This window comes from Nycticebus coucang, chromosome 20 (genome assembly GCF_027406575.1).
Source record: "Nycticebus coucang isolate mNycCou1 chromosome 20, mNycCou1.pri, whole genome shotgun sequence".
NCBI lineage: Eukaryota > Metazoa > Chordata > Mammalia > Primates > Lorisidae > Nycticebus > Nycticebus coucang.
The window spans coordinates 9,312,906-9,336,485 of record NC_069799.1 but is presented as its reverse complement, the minus strand read 5'-3'; the positions used below and the strand labels follow the sequence as shown (position 1 = coordinate 9,336,485).

Here is a 23,580-nt window from a genome sequence, read left to right as displayed (position 1 = left end):
AGTGTTCTCTTGTAGGAATAGACTATAATTTGTCTGTTCTGTACATGGACACTTCAGTTGTTTCCACTTCTTTTGCTGTTATAAAATAATCTTTCTACCAGCCTGGGCCTGCCAAACAACAACTACAACCAAAAAATAGCCGGGTGTTGTGGCGGGCACCTGTAGTCCCAGCTACGTGGGAGGCTGAGGGAAGAGAATCGCTTAAGCCTAGGAGTTGAAGGTTGCTGTGAGCTGTGACACCACAGCACTCTACCGAGGGTGACATACTGAGACTCTGTCTCTACAAAAAAAAAAAATCTTTCTAGGAACATTCTTGTAGGTGTTTGCTCATGTGTGTTTCTGTTAGGTAACACCTGGAGGAAGAGTTGCAGGTCATGTTGTATCTAAATTTTCTTTTGAGCCCCCATGTTTGAGGCTTCCATGGTGCTACAGTTGCCTGGTTTTCAACTTCACAGGCATTTTCGGTCTCAGGTTTTAAAGATCCTCATTCTTTACCATGCTCTACATCAATGATTTTCAACATGTGTGCTGTGAGAGGATTTTAGGTCTGTCCCCCAAATATTTAAAGATTGTTAATTAAATTATTTTTGAAAAATGTTCAAAGCACAGTGAGTATATTCCTTTTATTTTTATTTTTTATTTTTTTGTAGAGACAGAGCCTTACTTTATGGCCCTCGGTAGAGTGCCGTGGCCTCACACAGCTCACAGCAACCTCCAACTCCTGGGCTTCAGCGATTCTCTTGCCTCAGCCTCCCGAGCAGCTGGGACTACAGGCGCCCGCCACAACGCCCGGCTATTTTTTGGTTGCAGTTTGGCCGGGGCCGGGTTTGAACCCGCCACCCTCGGTATATGGGGCCGGCGCCCTACCGACTGAGCCATAGGCGCCGCCCCGAATATTCCTTTTATTAATTCTTTCTTTTGATCAATATAATTTAAGTGTGCTGTGGCATTTTAACTGTAGGTTCAAGTGTGCCCTGAGATAGAAAGGGCGGCAGCATTGCTCTATGTTGTAGGGTCTTAGGGTTTGCTGGCCATGGTTTCATTGGGGTTTTTGTTGTTGTTGTTATTGTCTTATTGTTTTGTTTTTCAGTTCCATGGTTTTAAATACTGTATGTACTGACAACTTCTCAGATTGTATTTGTCAGTCTGTCTCTCTTTTTTTAAAGATGGTCTCACTCTGTCACCTTGGGTAGAGTGCTGTGGCGTCATAGCTCACAGCAACCTCAAACTCCTGGGCTCAAGCAATTTGCTTGCCTCAGCCTTCCAAGTAGTGGGACTGCAGGTGCCGGCCACAACCACTGGCTATTTTTAGAAATGGAGTTTCACTCTGGCTCAAGCTGGCCTCTAATTCATGAGCCCAGGCGATCAATCCACCTTGGACTCCCAAGTACTGTGATTTCAGGCATGAGCCACCATGCCCAGCCTAGATTCTATCTCTGAACTGATGTTCTACTTGAACTCTAGATTGGTCTCTTCTGTGGATGTCTAAAAAGACCTCAATGGTCTTTGGACATCTTGGAGGTCTTTTTTTCTCGCTCACGTCTCTCCTCCAAGGAGCCTTGTTTACCTTCCCCACCTTTTCTCTGCCTGTTACATCGTCCTGTCTTATTTTCTGGAGAACAGCGTCCCTGACTCTTATCTTTTTTCTTTGCTTGTATATGTGTGTGTGTGTGTATGTATGTATTCTATTTTAACTTACTGGGAAAGTTTTGTAAGAGCAGGAACATTGCCTCTGTGCACCATTCCATCTCTCTTGGAGTGGTAGCCAGCACATGGGAGTAGCCAGTAACTATTTAACTCTGTTATCTTCCTTAAGATCTGTGGATTCAGTTTCCCACCTGTTTTTAGAAAGTTTCCTAAAGCCTCTGAGCCTTGAGTTCATGAGTGCTAGTCCACATGGTGGTCTGTCTCTCAGATTCATCGGGGTCTTCAGGACGGCTTGTGGTGGTTGCAATCTCAGCATGCTGACCCTGTCTGTTGCCCCGAAGCCTTCTCTCCCCTGCCTTAATTTTTTTCTTTTTTGTAACTGTTACCCTATCTGCCTTGTGGTTTACCTCCTTCACATTGAGTTTGTCATTACTTGTCTTCACTTTCTTCGCATGAATAGTTCTGTCTTCCCCTCACTCCAGCCATTATCTTGCTCCAGGCCCATTCCAAAAGCTCTTAACTGTCTACATTCTATCTATTTATCATTTTTGGTTTCATGAATTTAAAATAACCCTTTCTGATACTATATTGGACCTTGTCTGACATTTTTTTTTGTTATTTACAAACAATAATAAACAAAAACACTTTATTTTATGTAACCTAAGATAAGAAAATCATCAGTAAGCTCATATTTATGTTTTTCTCTTTTAAAACTGTAGAATAATTACAAGTAATCCAGCAACCTCTTTCTTCCCCCAAGTATATAAGAGCTGGGGAGTATGTGGGTGGCAGAAAACTTGCACAGGAAGGGTGCCGTCTACAAGCTGGTAACTCCTCAGATTCCATCTGCAGCCTGACCACCCTCTTCAGCTCCAGTTTGGTTCTGGGCTTCCATGACAACGCATCATCTGGTTTTCGTCTTTACTTCATGGGCCTGCGTCCTCATTTTCATTTTCTGGATCTTTATTCTCTGCCACACTCTATATTGTGATGTCCCAGGGTTTTGTCCCCGACTCTCCTCTGTATCCCAGCTTCTAGCTGTTGTACTCTAATTTATCCCCATGCTGACCTTAGGATGACCTTTATCAAATTCATTCAATCCTGTCGCTGCTTTGCTTAAAGTCTTCCAGAGTCTCCCTGCTGCCTCTGAAGTCCTAGTTCTGTATCCTGGAGAAAACCATTACGATGAGTCCCTGTGGGTCTCATTTCCTGCCTCTGCTCCAGAGCATCCCGGAGACCATCGTCCCTTCTCGCAGCTCTTCAGCGTAACAGGCCAGCCTTTGCTCCTGCTGTTTCCTCAGTGCACACTCTTCTTTTTTCCTCCCTCTGTACTTCCTAAGTAAACTTCAGCCCATTCACAGAGGTGACTCAGTGTTCCTCTTTTCAGGTAAGCCTGCCCTGACCCATTCAGACAGAAGTAAGAAATTTCTTCTCTGCATTCTCCTGGCACTTTATTATGTCCATTATAAACTTGATTCATTAATCTGACTGTTGTTTATTGCTTGCTTGCTATGTGCTAGAAACCATTTTAGGCACATTGGAGATAGAATAGTAAACATGAAATACAAGGCCCTTATTTTCAAGGAGTCTACATTCCAAAGGGGAGGAAAGAGAAGAAATAAGTAAGCAAACTATTTTATTTTAGATAGTGATGGGTGGTATTAAGATAAAACTAGAACCAGACAATGTAGATATGATGGAGTGTGTGTGTGGCCAGAGTGGGGGCTGGAGGGCCGTGACACTTGAGAATGAGAGAGATACTGTTGGAGTTGCAACTTGAAAAAGAACACACCGGCCATGCAGAGATGTACAAGAGGCACATTCTAGGCCATTGTTTTTCAATCTTTTATATCTCACAGCTCACTCGAACCTATAGTTAAACTTTCATGGCACATTTAATTATTTTGATCAAAAAATGAGTGAAAAAAGAATATACTTACCATGCTTTGAACTTCTTTTGAAAATAATTTAGTTAATCTTTAAAAATTTTTGTGGTGCACCTAAGATCCTCTCATGCAGTCACCTGAGTGTCACAGCACTCCTGTTGACAATGACTGTTCTAGGTGGAAGGAACAGTAAGTACACAGGCCCGGGGCTACAGAGAGCATGGAAGTTTGGGGAGCAGAAGCAGGTCAGTGATCAGGGACATAGGAGCAGGGGGAAGGGTGTGTCAGGCATGATCCATGTGGAAGAAGGGTCAGATCAGGTAGGGCCTTGTAGGAAGGTCTGTCACCTTGAAGTGTGGTAGGAGGCCACTGGAAGCGTTTAAGTGAGGGATGTGATCTGATTGTCTTGATCTGATTCACGTGTAGCATTATCATTCTGGTTTGTTGTGAGGAGAATGATGGGGGGCATGATTGTGAGCAGAGGCCAGTTAGAAGTGTTGCCTGCTGCAAGCGGGAAATGTCGGAAGCTTGGACTGCTGTGGTTTGTGTCGTGGAGAAGTGGAGTGACTTGGGGCATATTTTGATAAGACCTACTGTTGGAATGGATGTTTGGGATTTAGGGAAGGATGGAATCAAGATGAGGACACACTTCTTGAGTAACGCTGAGGATGGTGGTGCTGTATACCTATTGTGGGCGAGGAATTGGTGGTGGTGATGAGAAAGTTCTGTGGGTGAGGAATTGAAAGTTACATTCAGTTGAATATGCCTGTTAGGACTCCAAAACTTAGATGGCAAGAATGGGCTTGGATATGTGGTTCTGAAGGTCAGGGCTGGGGATAGGTAATTTTGGGGGTCACCAGCTTACTCACTGTATCTTATAGCTATGAGACCAGTAAAGTCAGTTGGGGTGTAGATGGAGAGGGAGAGGAGCCCAGTGAGGGGCCTTGGGCCGGTAGCATTTAGAGGTCTGATAGGAGAGGAGGCACCAGGGAGGGAAGTGAGTCATCGATGACATGGGAAGAGTGTTTTAAGGAGGGAAGGTCAACTTGTGTCATGCTGCTTGGAGTTCTAGGAAGGTGAAGACGTAGATGTGATCCCTGGATTTGACCCTGGAGGTCACTGTGGCTCCCATGAGAGTACCTTCAGGCCCTCTGAGAGGGCAAAAGATGGAAGTTAGTTCATTACTTTAACTGCTTGTGTATCCATCACCTCCTCTAGCTGTGTGCTGGCCCTTAGTTTATTTTGGGGGCTTAGCATATAGTAAATGGTAAATGTTCGTTCACAGGTTTGAATTTTACAATGCGGTTTAAAGAATAATAACCTCTTTTACCCTCATTTAGAATACTTTTGCACTGTTAACCATTGTCACACTCTATATTGTGATGTCTCAGTTTGTGTCAGTGCAAGGACTATAACCATGTGAATAATACTTAAATAAGATGTGATGAGAAGAGCAAATCCATTTTAATAGCAGTTCCAGTGTACCCTGAAGGCATCGTGCTGTAGTGAGAAAGGGCAGTTCTTTGGCTGTAGTACCTAGTCCCTCTGTAGGGGCCTGGGGGCGAGTGCCCCCCACTGTCTGGATTGCAGCCCTTGGCTGTCATATGTAGATACTGTTAACAGAGTCCAGTTACAGGATTTTTGTGAGCAGCAAATGAACTATGTGCATGAATATCCTTAGTTAGTAAAAAGATGCTCTATAAGTGCTATTTTTGTAAAAATAATTGGATTATTTATTTCATTGCTGACTTATAAAGTAGATCAGAGTGTCATGAAATTCATATTTAAACATTTAAATATTGGCATTAAAATGGCAACAAATTGAGTGAGGACATAGATCACTGGAAATGTGGTACTTTTTCAGAAACATATAGGAAATTGATTTCTGTTAGCTTTGTTCTCTTATCTCTCCCAGATAAATTTAATCATTTTGTTATGCCCAAAAGTAGACTCTTTTACATCAAGATAAAGTAGTCAAATCTAGCTAGTGGCTTCTGCCCTGGTGTTGTGTATAAAGGATAAAATGTAGTTACTATGGCTTATGTTTTTTTCTTGTTTTAAGTAAATGTGTTAACTCAATCTGACACTTTCTCCTCATGGTGACAACAGTCTTCCCTTACCCATAGGAGATACCAATGGCTGCAGAGGATGCTTGAAACTGTGGTATTACTGAGCCCTTCTTATATGTGTACTAGGTTTTTTCCTACACATACTTACCTAAGATAAAGTTTAATTTATAAACGAGGCACAGTAAGAGATAAATAACCAGAACTGATAATAAAGTAGAACAGTTATAAGAATATACTATGATGAAAGGGTGAAGAATGTGGCTTCTTGCTTTCTCTCCAATATCTTAATATTTTTGGACCACCGTAGACCACTGAACCTGTGAAAGCAAAGCTGCAGATGGGGATTAGGGGGGCATCTACTGTACTCACTTTATTTTTCCTTTGAGGGTAAAAACCATGGTAAGAAACTCCGAAATTACTATGCAGCAAATAGCTGTCCCCCTCCTGCCAGAATGAGCCATGCGGTGGAGCCTGCAGCCACTCCGGTCCTTCCAGTCCCTCCACAGGTGAGATGCATCTGGATAAAGCAGCTTTGGGGGAGGAGCTTTCGTGTGCACAAAATGTTGTGAATGAAATTTGTTGTCCATGTGTCCATTAGGGTAAAGTTGGGCAAATAATCCTAAAAATGATGCTACTTGGTACTTGTAAGCCCTTGAACTATATAGTGCCCAAATCTGTAAGTCTTGAGATTTTTTCATTGGCTGTGTTTGTGGTGCATGAAGTGATGAAGCAAATACTGTTACATGAGTCTTTCTCTCTGCATTTCTCAGAACTTAGGTTTAAAATGACTGTGAGTGAAAAGAGAAATTTTTAAACATTTCTTTCTTTTTCACATTTAATCCATTTTCTTTAGTTTTTTGTCTTTCATTTGTAAGATTAGTTTCTAGAGGTTGCCCTTTACTTACCTCTATGTTGGCAGCCTGTGTAAACATTTTTTGGACTTTGCTATTATGAGACATCCTTGAGAGCCAAATTTCTTTTTGGTCTTTGGAAGATAGAGCAAGTTGATTTAGGGAGATATTCCTGTATCTTAGTAGCCTCTGAAATATGGATTTACTCTTTAATCTATCTTTGAAATGTTATTTGTCCATAAAAAAATACAATGCTCATAAAAAATAATAACTATAATTGAGTACTTGATATGCTAGGCACAGCGGTGAGCACTTTACACACATCGTTTCATTCAGGGCTGGAAATAGGGTGAGGTAAGGGGTATGCTAGATGGGCACAAGATTTAAGGGTGAGCCAAAAAACTCAGTAATCTAGATAAATACTTAATGTGATGTTTTAAAAGTTTAAAATTAATGTAAAAAAAAAATCAGTGGCGAAGAAAGCATGTAATGCGTAAAGACAGGATATAAGAGTTAACTTTGACTTCCCTGTTGCCTCAGGCTGTGATGTGGCTGGGCACGGTGCTGATACTGGTGAAGTATTTAAAGTTTTGGTATTTTGTTTATCGATTTATTTGCATGGGATCTGATTTTTAAAAATTGTATATTAAAATATTATCTTGATTATATTAAATCTTGTGTGTAAGGAGAGTATCTCACTTGCTTTATTCTACTCTGGGGCCCTGGCTTGATTTAATGCTTGTAACAACTTAGACAGTGAGCCAGTATCATTTGCCTCACTGGAAGTTCATTAGAAGCTCAGATAAGCTAAGTAACTTAACACAATGTTAGATGTTTTGCAAAGTGGTGGAGCAAGAATTTTGTTTCATTTTAGACATTTGTTTCTAACCATCATGGTATGATGTTGCTTTTCTGAGGGTTGGTTAGCCTTTAACCGTTCTTCCATCTCATGGATTTATGAAGACAATGAGGTATATTAAGAATGGAATCAGAGAACAGGAAAATACCCAAGAGATCTTTAAGCTGTAAACAGTTTTCATGTTACTGGTTCCTGAAGGCTGCTCCGGAATTGAATGCCTGCCCCCATTCAGGATTGTTGTGAGCTGGCTCCACTTTCCTGGGCAGACAGCCTAAGCCAGTGGTGTCCAACCTTTGGCTTCTGTGAGCCCCATTGGAAGAAGAATGGGCCACACATTAAATACACAAACACTAATGAAAGCTGATGAACAAAAAAAGGTCTATTCATAATTTCTGTCACCACAGATAAGCAAAAAAGTCCTCCTATAATAATCCTAATTGTGCAGCAGCCTATCACTAACGTAGAAAATGTACATATCTACCTAATAAAATGTCTTTTTTTGATATTTTTTATTTTAAAAGTAAAAGAAAAGTGGACAACACAAAACTAGTGGCATATTTGATAGTGCAGTTGACAAACTAATGCGTCAATATCTGGTTCGATGGAAGTAGCTGCAGTTCTCAATGAGGTCTCAAGGTGTTCAGATATTTTGGTTCTAATTTTACTCTTAATGGGCTTCATTCTTGAAAATAATAGCTTGCAAATGTAGGTGCTGCCAAAAGGTGATGACATGAATAAGGCATGATTCTTCAGTGAGGGATAATTGTCTCTTGGAAGATGGAACCTATAAAAGTCTAGTAAAGAGAGATGATCAAATTTTTCTTTAAGCTGAATGTCAGGTTGCAGATCGGTGCATTCCATTTGAAAATTGGCAGGTAGTGTATTTATGTCAACTGAAAATGGAGTCACAAATGCACTAAAATATTAATTATTTTCCTGGAAATCTTAAAATCTCAAGTTCTTATATCAAATCAAAAAGCATGACTCCATATTTTTCGCTACTCACAGGACTGTGTTTAGCCAATGTGTAGAAATGCATAAAATTGTTTGTCTTAATTTGAGTTTGCCATGATTTGTTTCATTTGGAACACTGTTATGGTTTTAAACATTGTATTGATAAATTGGTTTTCACCTTGAAAACACATGTTTACTCATTTAAATGAGCAGTTAAATCCACTAAAAATGCTAAAATCTGTAAGTCAGTTATTATTGTCAAGTTCTGGCACAAATTTGGGTATTGATGCCATAAATGACTTAACATGTTGCAGATCATAAAATATTTTCAACATTTGGCCTTGACTGAGCCATCTTACTTCTGAAAAGTAAATGATATCACCGTAACATCTGTACTTTAAAGGAATTCTTAGAATTGGCAATAATTCGATCCCTCGGCCACTATGAAATTCAGTCTTGATGACAATTTCATGACATTATCCATTTTTAAAGCTTTTGCATATAAATTTTCTTGATGTACTATGCAGTGATACTTCATCAAATATGAGTTTTGGGGCAACAATTGCATCCATCTTCCTTTAATTTCCCAAGTCCCCTTCTTTTACCTACTGTCATGGGGGCACCATCAGTCAGCATACCAGATATGTTGACATTGGACAAAGAAAACTGCTTTAACATATTTTTTACTGCTTTGTATAAGTCTTATGACTTGGTTGTGTCTTTTAATGACACTAAAGAAGCCATTTCTTTGGTGACACTATATTTGTCACCAATACCTCTAATACAAATGGCTCGTTGAGCTGTATTTGTAGCCTTAGTGCTGCCATCCATCTCCAAAGCATAACATTCAAAATTAGCAGCTTTACTCTCCAAACTTCTTTTAAGAGATTTTCCAGTTTCTTCAGTTTTCCTGGCTATCATCTGGTGAGACAAACTGATTTTAGAAATAATCCTCCTTTTTTCAGAGCAAATTTTATCTGCCGTGCTTTCCATACATTGCTTAATAAACTAACCATCAGTAAATGGTTTTGGGTTTTTTGCTGTGAAGCATGCAACCACATAACTGGCTTTTACAATGGAATCCATCTGAGTTGTAACTTTTTTTTTTTTTTTTAAAGTAGAGATGGGGTTGTGCTCTTTCTCAGGCTGATCTTGAACTCCTGAGCTCAAGCAGTTCACCCATCTCAGCCTTCCAGAGTGCTAGGATTACAGGCTTGAGCTATGATGCCTAATCTGAGTTGTAACTTTTTAAAAAATATTTTGTTGAGAAGGAAGACTTTTTTCCAGTTCTTCTGTTTTGTCCTTATGATACAATCCTTTATATGCATTGAATTTGGCAGCATGTTTTTGCATATAATGCCTTTTCAAATTACAGTCTTTGAAAACTTGCCCAGATTCCCTACAAATTAAGTAGAGTGAGTACCTTACTATCTGCCTTGGCAAAACAGTAGTCATCTGCCTATTTTTCATTGAATAATATTCCTTTACCGTAGTTTTTCTTTTTGGGGTTCTGTTTTCTTTTGAGACATTGTAGAAGCCATTCTGGGTTAAAAAATAATAATAGATAAGAGATTATATTTATGTTTACTATGAGAATTAATTAACAGGAAAATAGAAGGCAGGGTTTGGGCCCTTCCACGTCTCGACTGCCGATGTAGGGGCAGGAGGAAGCTGACTGTAACATGCTGCAGAGGGTGTGTGAGGTGCTGCTGAGGTGTGACGCACCTTAATAAGCAGATAGGAACTCTCACCCGACTTCTACAGAACATTAAACACCTAACGTTGCAATGTTAGTTTGAGATATTATTGATAATTGCTGCCTCATCAAGTCACTGAGAGCACATGTAGTGTCTGATGGTGTCAATTAGACCATGTGCACGTGGAAGGTGACACATTGGAAGCCGCACACCACTGAAAAACTGAAGCTGCAAGTAGCAAGAGTTTACGTTTCGTGAAATTGCAACATGACATTGTTGTCTATAAAGTTCATGCTCAAGAACCAGGTAATCGATTTCTGCCCAAAAATCTCCTAAGGTTTACAATTAGTTATGTTTACAAAAAGTAGGTTTACAATTTTGTGTTGGGCCACATGTGTCCCTCAAGCTGTGGATTGGACACCCCTGGACCTTTCTTCATAGCATAGCTCTTCATGATTTTTGAAGACAGCTATACTGTCTCTAGAAAATCTTCCCTTCCAAATGAAAGTTTCTTTTTCTTTAACTGTTCACGATGTAAATGGTTTTCAGAATCTTTATCATGTATTATTCTCTTCTAGCCAAAATTTATTGTCATTTTTTGTTGACCCAGCAATATTTATTGAGTACCTACTATCTTCCAGGCACTGTGTTAGTTTTCCCTTAACACGTAGTTTACCAACCTGAATACAGTCATCTGAATCTGTTCCTTGTTTTTCCCTGATTATATTTTACCTGTAGCTAGTTTGTAGCCTTTTTGAGGACAGGGGCTCTTTTTAAATATGTGACTTAACAGTAGAACCTCTGTAAGTTGAGCACCCAAGGGACTGTAACAAACTGGTCAACATATGGAGGAGGTCAACACAAGGAATGAGGCTTCCTGTGCTGATACTGTCTGGTCTATGAAAATTAAGGTCAGGGTGGCGCCTGTGGCTCAGTGGGTAAGATGCCGGCCTCATATACCCAGGGTGGCAGATTCGAGCCCTATTTTCAACAAAAAATAGCGGGGCGTTGTGGCGGGTGCCTGTAGTCCCAGCTACTTGGGAGACTGAGGCAAGAGAAGTGCCTAAGCCAGGAGTTGGAGGTTGCTGTGAGCTGTGACACCACATCACTCTACTGAGGGCAATAAAGTGACACTCTTGTCTCTATTAAAAAAAAAAAAAAAAGAAAATTAAGGAGGTGGTCAGTGTCGGGAGGCAGCTAACTATGGCATTTCTTCTGTGTATCGCTTCTGGATGAGGCAGCAAGCCCAATAAATAGATTTCAGTGAATGCTTTTTTTTTTTTTTTTCTTTTTTTGTGGTTTTTGGCCGGAGCTGGGTTTGAACCCACCACCTCCAGCATATGGGACTGGCGCCCTACTTCTTGAGCCACAGGCGCCACTCAGTGAATGCTTCTTGATGGATTCTGAGCAGACTTTATGCTTTCTGGTAATGTGATTTTAAGCCATACCTATTTATTATTTACCCATTGTTGATTGCCTTAAATCTTCGATTTGGGGGGCTTTAAACTCATGTTAGAAATTTCTTCAATGGATATAGTAATGAGCCATTCATTAACATAGTACGTAGATGATTATAATACAGAACCATGATTAACTATCTCCCAGCCATTTTTTCTGGATTGAATCTGTTTCTTTGTGAAGCTGAGTGTTTATGGTCATGCCCTGCCACATCCCTTGTTTTTCAAAGTACCTTTGAGGAGGGGGAGGGAATAAGCTCTGTATTTTTTTGACTTTGTTTCTTCTCGTGTCTTTGACGTCAGGTGGGCTCCATTAAGCCAGGAGGCCGAGTAATCCTGGCCACAGAGAATGATTACTGTAAGCTCTGTGACGCCTCTTTCAGTTCCCCGGCTGTGGCGCAGGCACACTATCAAGGGAAGAATCATGCCAAGAGGCTGCGGCTGGCAGAAGCTCAGAGTAACTCATTCTCGTAGGTATTGCCATTTTCTCTGAGGCCAAGGTGTTATATGAAACTCTTCTTTAAAGAAAAAGTTGAAAGGGATTCTTTAGAAATCTCACTCTTTTTAATTTTCTATCCTCCAGGGATTCCTCAGAGGTGGGCCACCGGCGGGCCCGGAAGGACGGGAATGAATTTAAGATGATGCCTAGTAGGAGAAATATGTATACAGTGCAGAATAATTCAGGTATTCTATGTATTTCCACATGCCTTGGCTACATTCTGCAAATGTTCTCCTTTAATTTATTTCCTTACGTGGTAATAGATAGCGATGAGAATTTGGGGTTAGTCATTGTTATGCTGAATTGGTCTAGTGGCTATGCAGGCTGGTGTTTATTTCAGGTCTTTATTTATTTGCTTTCTACTTGGTATATTATTTATTTTAGTTTTAAATCATAGTCTTATGTTTTAGGGTCTTATACAGGCCCTTTATGTTTGTTCTGGTATTTTCCAGCTAAGAAATGTAAAATACATGATAAAAATGGGCTATTTGGTTCAAAGATGTACCATGTGTAATTCCCATTTTAGGGGAAAATAAAAAAGATTATAGCAGTGGCTTTTAACTGGTGTAGTGAACCATAATTACTTAGGAAGCTTTTTGTTTTGGGGGTGTTTTTTGAGACAGAGTTTCACTCTGTCACTCCGGTAGAGTGCTATGGCATCATAGCTCACAGCAACCTCAAACTCTTGGGCTCAAGCATTCCTCTGTAGTAGTTGGCATTATAGGCTCCTGCCACATACAAGGCTAATTTTTCTATTTTTAGTAGAGACAGGGTTTCATTCTTGTTCAGGCTGGTCTCAAACTTGGACCTCAAGTGTTTCTCCTGCCTCGGCCTCCCTGAGTGCTAGATTACAGGCATGAACCACTGCACCAAGTTCTACCAGGGGAATTTTTACAAAATGCCTGAACCATGACTCGAGAGAGTTTCAAACAGTAAATTTGGACTGGGACCTATATGTGTGTTCTGAAAATGCTACCTTGAAGATTCTATATGCACATTCAGTTCACAACCATGCATTTATAGGAATGCTTTCTGCATGTTCTGATTATCTTCAGAAGTAGAGTAGGACCAAGCAGTCCCACATCCTCCCCTGTACCTGAGCCTGTGATACAGACACATGCCAGCAGAGATCATTTATATGAACAGTAAAATAAACAAAAAATGAACTTGATTATACATGGTACAACTTTAATTGAAAAGGAACAGAAACTCAGTAAAACAGGGATGTATAGAAAGCATGATGTAATATGATAAGTCTAAACATTTACTAGTAATTATAATAAATATAAATTGACATTTATTGTTGTTAGATTGGATAAAAGGAATCCAGCTGAAATGAAAGAAACCTGGATAACTAGATTAGTATGAGATAAAGTAAATTTTAGGGTGAAGGTAATACAGATTATGTTGTCTAAAGAGTACATTTACATGATGTGTCAATAACAAAAGTATAAAAACACTGCTGAGACTTGGCGGAGTTTAACAAGACAGACAAACAAAAATATAAAAGTAAACGAAATTTTCATTTATTTAGTGATTTTGAAACACTTGGGAATGACTCATGGTTCAAAGAAGAAGTTATACTGGAAATTAAAAATTCTTAGAAACAAGCAGTAATAAAAATATATCAAAAATTTCAGGCTTCATTAAAAGCAGTATTTTGAGAAAAGCATTAAATATTATAGCAGAAAGAAAAGCAGAAAATTAATGAACTAATCATCTACTTTAAGAAGTCAGTAATGGAAAAATAAGAAAGTAAAATTATCAGTAATGTCACTAACATTTTGTGGATGTCATTCCAATCTCTCTCTCTCTCTCTCTCTATATATATATATATTACTTCTTTAAAATAGAAATGGGGCTGGGCACAGTGGCTCACACCTGTAATCCCAGCACTTTAATTCAGACTAACCAGGCAACAATGAGACCCTGTCTTTATAAAAATTAAAAAAAAAAATTAGGTATGTTGATGTGCACTTGTAGTTCCAGGTACAAGGAGGTTAAGGCGGGAGGATCATTTGAGCTCAGGAGATTGAAGCTTCAGTGAGCTATGATCACACCACCGCATTCCAGTATGGGTGACATAGCAAGACCCTGTCCCTAAAAGAAAAAAATATATATGTAGAAATGGTATCTGATTTTATGATATTCTTGGTTTACTTACTGGCATATTATAAGACTTTTCTATGGCATTATATTTAGTGACTACATAATTTTCCATTGCATTCATTACCATAATTTTTCAAATCCTATTTTTGGATCTCCCTTCCCCCTAAATTTTTGTTTTTATAGACATTACTGAAATAAATGTCCTTGCTGGTAAATCTGCATGTACAAATTCTTAGTGTTTTCTTAAGATAATTCTTAGAAGTAGAATTTTTGGAATAAAGGATTAGCATAATTATAAGACTTCTGATATAATGCTTGGAAATTAAAATATTTTAAAAATTGTATTCCCTTTTTTAGAGACAGAGCCATTTGGAGTTTAGATTTGGTTCTACAGCAGATTTTCTGACAATATTTGGATTAAGTCATTTTATCTTTTCAGATCAAACTTGTATAAAATTATAATTTTTAAAAATCCATCAACTTCACATTCCTTTAAAGCTTAGAATCTATGAATTTTATAATTTGAATTTTATAACTGTAATTTCACTTAGTGAATATTTTGAATGTATTTCATCTCTTGCTTTAGCAGGTCCTTACTTCAATCCCCGCTCTCGGCAGAGGATTCCGCGTGATCTAGCCATGTGCGTCACTCCAAGTGGCCAGTTTTACTGCTCCATGTGTAATGTTGGGGCTGGTGAAGAGATGGAATTCCGGCAGCATTTAGAGAGCAAGCAGCATAAGAGCAAGGTGTCTGAGCAGCGGTACAGGAGTGAGATGGAGACTCTGGGCTATGTATAGTGATTGTCTCACGCAGATAACGCGGCTGTCCACTCACGCAGCTCTGTGGTCCTTTTGATATGAGTACATTCCTCTGCTTACTGTTAATATGTGTGACCTGCACTGGTACCATGAGATGTCAAAACGGGGCGGGGGGTGGAGAACCAGCTTCTTAGGTCATAGTGCTATAGTGCTTTTCAGGTTAATTGTGTCGAGCTACTTACAGCATGTGACTTACTTACGCCATCAGAAATAACTTTTTATCTGGCCCAACTTCTGGTCAGCTTGCAGCCTGGCCATTTAGAACTATGACATCTTCTTTTACAATTTTGGTTCTATGTACTATTAAATAAATAATTGTGTTGAGTTCTTCTGATCACAGTGAAGCTAGGTGAGCAGAGGTTTCAGTTTCCCTAGGCTGCATTGGAACCACCACCTCTATGCCTCGTGAGTCAGACTCACTGTTATAAACTGTGGTAGGACCTTTCCCAGGATAGTTTTTTGCTGTATGGTATCCCCGCATCATTGGAATGTAGGTTTTTCTTGAACTCAAGATACTTCCACTATGCTTCTGTCCTTCAGACAGCTAAACACCATTTCCAGCTATGGATTTCACACGTCTGATGGCCACCTTTTTCCCTCCTCTTTTTTTTCCTAGTTGAACCAGCTTGTGTAACAAGCTCATTTTCATGTCCCAGCTGTGCTGTGGGTTTCCAAGCCTCACATACGAATATTCAATGAGTTTAAGATGGATATGAATTTAAAAACATATGTTTTTCAGTTTATTTTAGGAAACAAAAAGATGTGTGTGATTTTTCCATTTAGAGTAACTTCTTCATTGATCAGAACGTCATGTGTGATGGTCTCTGTTGTAGATTGCCTGATATTTTATTTTGTCAGACTTTTTAGATAATCTGATTCTTACGCTTTACTTAAATTCTTCTCTGGCCTGCCCGTTTGTTGGCAGTCCTGAAAAAATATCACTACCTGCTATTTTATACGTAGAGAAGAATTTTTAAAAAAGCAAATCAAGTATCAGTCTTATCATTTCCAATAGATAAAACACATGAACTATGGTTTTATTTTTGTCATTTGGCTTTTTTGAGGTTACTAAAAATATAGATTACTTTAGTGTCTGGTAATTACAGTAGTATTGGGAGTTTTTTTGTTTGTTTTTTGTTTTTAAATAAGCTAGTGTGTGCCTAGATTAACTAATGGAATACTCTGTGAACTTGAACTGCATTTGATCTATTTACAGTAGTTTAGTTTACAAAGGATAAGACTGGTGCTCATCCACACTTCTTAGATAGGCCACGCTCACCAGGAAGTTTATATTAAACAGTATCTTTGCACTATGTTCAATTCAGATGTGATTGCTTACATTGCTAACTAAAGATAGAACTCCTGTTTTTTCTTGAGATTTCTATGGGCAAATATATTGGGGAGGGTGGGAAGGCAAACTGTAATCATCATTCCTTTTCTGTAATATTTTGGAACAATTTTTAAACAACATAGACCCATCTTTAAAAATCAGTTTTGTGATTAACCTCTTGTGAAGTATCAAATTACTGTCTTCTGTTGAAGCAGTTTCTTTCTTTTTTTTTTTTTTTATACAGTAGAATTATTTGGTCATTTTTTTTTTCTCGCAGAGATAGAAAAATGAAATAATCTTTTGCGATTCTAGACCTATGACTTTTAGTATAACAGCTCTTTTTGTAGTAATCTATAAAGTATGGTGGATTAGGCAAGTTAAGCCTTTCCTTATTGGCCAGTAGGTTACTTATTTTGCTGCTAAGAATAGTTTTTTTGGTCTATTTTAAACTATAGTGCTGGCCACTTGGTCTGTGATTATTTAAAAATCTCATTTTCTTTCTCTGCAGATGTGTGTGCTTCCCACACACATGATACCATAGAGAAGATTTCATTAAACCTTTACTTCAAATAGGAGTAGAAGACATGAATTTACATTTTGTAAAAGTGACATTCATCCATTTTTAGTTTTCCTTTGGAAGTAAAATTAGAAGAAGGGTTCGCGGCTCCCAGCTCCCACCACTTATCAGTTTCATTATTTACACAAAAAGCAGTGGACTTAAGGGCTTGATGTTTTTCAGGCTTTATGTATTCAGGTTTCCAGCGTCTCAGTGCCCTTAACAGATGTTAGGAATGCGTAAGTGTGTTTTCTTTTAAAGAAGGAGGTTAGATTTATAGCGTTGTTTCTTACTTGCTGTATTTCTTTGCACTAAAAAAGAGCTATGTGTTTGTTTTATATGACACTTTAGTACCATATTGCCTACAATAAGTCAGTTTTCTCCTTAATTTCCAAACTCCAGGAAGTTGTTAAAGCACATCCATGATCATTTATAGAGGTTACATGCACATCTGAAAAACCCTGAGATTTCTATTACAGTAGGTTGTTTGTTAGACTTGTTACCTTACAGTTCTCCTGTGCTCCATGAGTGGAACAAAGGGTGACCAAGGTCGTCAGGCAGCAAATGCCTGTACAGATATATCTCTACATGGTAGTTTCCCTTTTCATATATTGCGTGTGCTCAGTGTGTTTTCCCTGTCTAAGCAGACCTTGTTGCTTCTGAGTCAGTGGTGTGTGATCCATCTCCATCGGTTTTGCTGTGTGAAATCTGTCCTGCTGTGTTGTTACTGTGACCTCCATAGGTTTTGCTGTGTGAAGTCCGTCCTGCTCTGTTGTTACATGCTTTAGGATTTGCAACCTGTGCTCCCAGGAATCATGTCAGTGTCTTATCAGCTATATTCAAGGATGGACAGAGGCTGAAACAATGGAAAACCTTTATTAAAAAAAAAATAAGTAGATTTCAGTAAACATCCATAAGAATTAGCATCGCAAGCCTCTTTTTTCTGTGACTATCTTTGTGTAAACCAGTGGTTCTCAACCTGTGGGTCACGACCCCTCTGTAACAATGAAATACATTGCAGCATTAGGAAGGCTGAGAACCACTGATGTAAACTGCCATTAAAAAAATCAGTGTTAGAAGATAGCAGAAACTCTTCTTAGGGATTGAAGGCAAGAAGTTTTTTTTTTTTTATTTTTTTATTTTTATTGTTGGGGATTTATTAAGGGTACAATAAGCCAGGTTACACTGATTGCAATTGAAGGCAAGAAGTTGTTAAAAAAAAAATTCCATTAAATTGTTCCATTTAGTTGTTTCCATTAAAAGACTGGATTGTGGCCATGCACAGTGGCTAAACCTATAATCCTAGCGCTCTGGGAGTCTGAGGTGGGTGGATCATCAGAGCTCAGGACTTTGAGACAAGCCTGAGCAAGCATGAGACCCCATTTCTACTAAATATAGGAAACCTAGCTGGGTGTTGTGGCAGGCACCTGTAGTCCCAGCTACTCAGGAGGCTGAGGCAAGGGGATTGCTGAGCCCAACAGTTTGAGGTTGCTGTGAGCTATGAGGCCATGGCACTCTACCAGGGTGACAGAGTGAGATGCTGTCTAAAACAAACAAACAAACAAAAAAATACCCAAGGTTGGATTGCATATGCCTTCAAAGTTCATTAACAAAACTGAGTATGCCCTGTAATCCTTTTGACTCCACGCTGACCAGAGCATCCATTATCAGTCTTGGCTCTGTATATCACATCCTGCAACTTGTAAATATGTGCATGTTGTTTACAGTGTTTGTCTGCTTGTCTCTTATGAATCCTGCAAAGGGAATACTTTTTTTTTAGACCATTCATTTTGAAAAAGTTCTCCTTCCAAATCTTTCTGTTTCTCCTAATTAGTTTTTGTGAAGTCCTGAGATTGGAAGAAAAATCCTGGCTATCTGAGATCATCCTCACCTCCCGCTGACTTAAAAAGTTAACTAAGGAGAAGCATGAGACCTTTCACCTTATTTTACAAAGCTGCTCTACAGAACTGTGTGCTTGCATTTGGTCACCTGCTTGTTTCTGCAGTTTGAACAAGGATCAAAGGAGAAATATATGTGTATATATGTGTATGTATACATCTGGTTAAATCTTCATCTTTAGATAGTTTCTGGGGATAAGTGGTGGAATTTATGGTTTCTTCACTCCTGAGTTGGCTGAGACTGCAGGTTTGAGGATTGCCCTGTGACCTGTGTAAAATGAGTCTTGTTTGTGTCAGAGGAGACCTGTCACCCTTCCACATGTATCCTCTGCAGAGAGGCAGAGAGGCCTGGCGGTTTGGGAACCTAACCCTGTTTTGTTTCCTCAGTGTCAGAACTTAGGCTGAAAGTACTCGGAAGAACTTGGGGAGGCGCATAGTGGTGCCCTAGAAATAAATTAAGAAATGTACTGTCAGGGTAGGCAGGTTTTGAACAGGTATTTAAAAAAATTCTGCCTCATCAGCTGTTTTTTTCTTGCCAGGTAAATGATTGTTTCACACACAATAAAAAGTGTTGTGTTGTTTTGGTTCTTTTTTGGTGGGTAAACCCCTATTGTTGTGAGCTATTGCTGTCAGTCTAACTGAATGAACAAATAGTTGTGTAAATAGCTTCTCTTAAAACATTTCTACTGATAGTTGTTTGACTTATTCCCCCCATTATGAATGGGAGGAACATTTGTAAACTCCCTTTCTGGGTAGCTACCAAAAAAAATGCTGGCTTATGGTCCCATGTGACCCCGTCTCCGTTAATCCCAGAATATGAGTGCCTTTAGCAAGTGTTAGCATTTCACAGAGAGAAGAGATGACAGAATTGTTGCCATTAATCACAATCCACAAGACAGGAGTTTGGAATAGCAGAGCTCTGTGTGAATTCTGTTCTACATCTTTTTTTTTTTCTTTCTTTCTTAATGCAGTCTCAATTTGATAAAACTGCCCTCATTATTGATCAGGACTCATACACTCTGAAGATGACTCCAATTGTCCCAGGATGGCAATCAGTCATAGGTCATTTTCCCTGTGATCTGTTACATTTCTACTTTGTGCGTGATTGGTAGTATGGTAGATTGGGAGAATTTGACACTGATGTTTGGAAAAATTCTTTATTTCACTGGTCTTTTTCAAATAATTTTTTTTTTTCCATAGAGGAAAGAATTATATATTTGCAAACAAAGTGTATGAAGAGACTGGCAAAATAATTATTGTGTTCATTTCTACATTAAAAGAGGCATCTTCACCAATCAGGTTTGAGGCCTTTTAAAGCAAAATTTTCCCTAGTTCAATTAATTTAAAATTTGAAATTGCCTGAGTGCTTCAAATCTTTGAAACATACTTCTAAATTAATTTTATTTTAGAACTATTCATATTTTCCTCAGCATGTTTAATGAAAAATTTCATATGTCAGCATTGAAAAACGTTTTACAATATACCCACTCCTAGATTCCATCATCAGCTTTTTACTGTGTTTGTATTACCATACACCTATTCATCTCTTCATCCCCCTAGTCATCTGTAAGTCCATTGGGTTTAAAAAAAAAACTAATTTCAGGCCGGGTGCAGTGGCTCACACCTGTAATCCCAGCACTCTGGGATGCCAAGGCAGATCGCCTGAGCTCAGGAGTTGGGAGACCAGCCTGAGCCAGAACCAGACCTAAAAATAGCCGGGCTTTGTGGCAGGTGCCTGTAGTCCCAGCTACTTGGGAGTCCCGAGGCAAGAGAATCAAGAGCCCAAGTATTTGAGATTGCTGTGCACTGTGAAGCCACTGCACTCAATCCCAGGGCAACAAAGTGATACTCTGTCTCAAAAAAAAAATGTTTTTAATTTCAATGTAAAGTTCAGACAATACACTTCCCCTCGACACTTAGCATAGGTGTCATTAACTAGGGTCTAATATTTGTTTAAAAATCATTCTGAAAGCAGTGTCTGAAGTTGATAACCTTGCCAGTTAACATACTTTTTTTCCTCCTGCGCTCTTTAGTCTTCCAGTTCCTGCTATGCTAAGAGGGAGGGAAAACAACTCCTTTTCAAACTGAGCTTTATTCTAAAATTGGTCTTTTAAAATGCTTGTCATAAATTCTAAAGTTTCGTGATCACTTTTTTCTTTCCCCCTCTTCCGATGATATATTTTTGCCAAACTATGCAGCTTCTCCACAAGACTGTAAATTACTGACTGGGGTTTATGAAGCCGGCTTATACCTCATTTCAGGCTATTGCTGCTTTTCTTCTGGTTTCATGTGTCCTGTCACTGCTTCCAGCTGCTGAACCAGAAGGTAGAGGGGAGTAAAGGGTCCAACCCATATGCGACCAGCTGCTGTCAGCAACTCTGGGAGAACAGACTAGTTGTTTAGGAAGTTGAAAGCATCTAAAAGGTTTGATTTGAATTCCCTGAGAATTATAATTAACCATGCTTCCTGTAGCTATAATTAGCAGATTGTACTGTACAGTGAGTTGTTGAAATTACCAGCCTTGGTAACACTCTTTAGCTTTACTCTAGTGATGTTTAGAAAACTTTCTTGACATATGCCTTTATTGTTATGCCCACTTTTTGTGGAAAACTAAAGAAGCGAAGTGACTTGCTGTAGGCCATGAAGATTCGATGGGTAAAATTGATTCAAAATTGAAATTTAAATATTCCAGATTCATATTCTTGTGCTTGTTTGATAAGATTAATGGCTTCTAAAATAGCTAATGGATTCCTTTGGAACCTTAAAAAGAAAATATGTATTTTTACTATTTAGATTTTTATTTTTAGACATTTCATAGTTCTTTGAACTTACAGGTACTCTCATGGCGTAGTTCCTAATTAAGTCCAACGCAATGGCTAAAAAAAAAATCTCACCGCACTGTTGAGTATTAACTAATGTAGAGTTTATCAGATCTCTTTTTCATTTAAATGACCTTTTAATCCATTTGTAACTCTTTCCATGTGAGTGGTTGAGTGACCCCCCTCACTAGTGAAAATAAATATTCCATATCACTGGTTATATGTGTATTCTCGACATGATGTATATATTTTAAGGAAAGTAACTCCATGTGTCAGGATGAGCGATATTATCCTAGAACAAAGCACATATCTATTGTGCAAATCTGGCATTTACAGGAACAAAACTCTCTTGGAGTGGTGGGCATTGTTTTGCCTTTTTTTGGTACCTGAGTACCTTTCTGTGGTTTTGTCAGTTAGTGTGTCATTTTGTAAGAATTTCGTGTGCCTCTATGTTAACTGGCGTTCACCCGTGGTATGTTAGTTATTTAGTTTTGTGTTACGTGTCTGCTTTGCGATGCCTTACCGGAGTGTGTCAGATCCTGCTGTAAAGCAGTCCATTTATTATTAGGACAACAAATTGCCTCTCTTGGATGTGTACTTTGGATACAGAAGCAAAACTAATTTTGCTTTCACTGTCAAGTTTGCATCTAAATGCAGCTATAGTTTCAGATTTGAGAATAAAATCATGGAAAACCAAGGGAGATTTTAGAATCCTTCATTTAATGGCATGGCAAACTTTTAAAACTGCTTTCGCTATTTCACTAGAACCGTATCTTTGGTAAAAGCTAGAGCTAAAAAATGCCAGCCAAAACCATATGAGATTGGGGTTGTTTCCCAAAATTGTCTCTTAATGTCATCCAGGGGCTTAAGATCTGTGTATGCTATTGGGGCAAAATGCCAATCACCACTTTGGAAATCTGTCTGTGCTCTGGGACTACAGAAATGACAAACATGTTGTGGGATTAAAACCAAACAACTGTGAATTGTGAAATTGAAATTGCTTTTTGGTTTTATTTTCTTTAGCATACGGAATACAGAAATCTGACAGTTATTTAAAATTTACACTGCTTATGTTGATGGCTCATTTTGGCTGTGTATCCACACTTATGTACTGATTTCTGATAAAGGCTTGATGTTAATATAACAAGCATTTTGTGTTCAATTTAATAAAACAGTTTCTGAGTCTTGTCTGAAAATCATTTGATTATGAGTTGAAGATCAAGAGAAGGTAGGTTGTCACACTGAGGTGTTTTCTCAGTGCTGATTGTCCATGGCTGTGCGTTTTCCATTCGTAATCTGCCACAGATCCCCTGAACTGACGGAATACTGCCAGTTCTTGTAAAGTCCACCTATTTGCCCACACTGCCCCTTCCCTGTTACTGGAGTTGGCCTGGGACTGGAAAGAGTTCTCAATTTAATGGTATATTTTAATATTTATCTTCTCTTTGAATTCACAGAAATCTGGACCATAACCACTGCTCATGGCAGTACACACATCAAATACCACGGACCCATTAATCTCTTGGGTGCTTCACCTTTAAAATAATCTTACAAATATGAACAGTCTATGTGTGATGTATTATTGAGATGTGGTCCTTTAAGCACTCTATTTCCCTGCATGCAGTGTGCTTTTGGATTTAAGTACTTATTTCAAAAAGTAGATTACAGGCTGTAAGATACTGTTACGCTTTGTTTAATCAGGATGCAAGACACATCCACTTAATGTCGTGGGAAAAAAAATGTTACTGAATGAAGTGAATGGATCACATTCAATTTGTGTGTTGTAAACTAAACAAGTCATCAGTATAAGTTTTAAATCATCTCCAAGAGATTTTTTTGCTTCCATGAAAACCATGATGATAGGCATCAAAAGAAGTCTTAAACCATTGGAGGTATTTAGCTTTTCTTCAGGCATTTCAGAGATTTCTTGTTTGGCTGGAAATCTATTCAAGAGCAAGAGCTGGGTGTTAATCCTTTAAAATTCTTGTATATAAAAAGGCTATCAATGAACTTTCCTTATCTTTTATAATTGATGTAAGAGTGTAAAGAAATCAGAAATAAGAATTTCATGGTGAGCTTTAAGGCATCATTTTAGTTTAGACTTAACCCACCAGATTTTATTCTTGGTGG

At 38.7% G+C, this 23,580-nt stretch overlaps 1 protein-coding gene across 4 annotated transcripts in view; it reads left to right on the top strand.

Annotated features, from left to right (window-relative positions):
- The window catches only part of ZMAT3 (zinc finger matrin-type 3), a 47,545-nt gene extending 24,899 nt beyond the window's left edge, over nt 1-22,646 (top strand). For 3 of the 4 annotated variants that reach the window (XM_053572888.1, XM_053572889.1, XM_053572887.1), the window contains exons 3-6: nt 5,989-6,108; nt 11,724-11,890; nt 12,004-12,104; nt 14,615-22,646. In XM_053572888.1, the coding sequence (XP_053428863.1) occupies nt 5,989-6,108; nt 11,724-11,890; nt 12,004-12,104; nt 14,615-14,826 (600 nt within the window). In that variant the 3' untranslated portion in view covers nt 14,827-22,646. The remainder of the gene's footprint in view (nt 1-5,988; nt 6,109-11,723; nt 11,891-12,003; nt 12,105-14,614) is intronic. The other variant, XM_053572890.1, reaches the window with a different exon arrangement.
- Nucleotides 22,647-23,580: the final 934 nt, after the last annotated feature.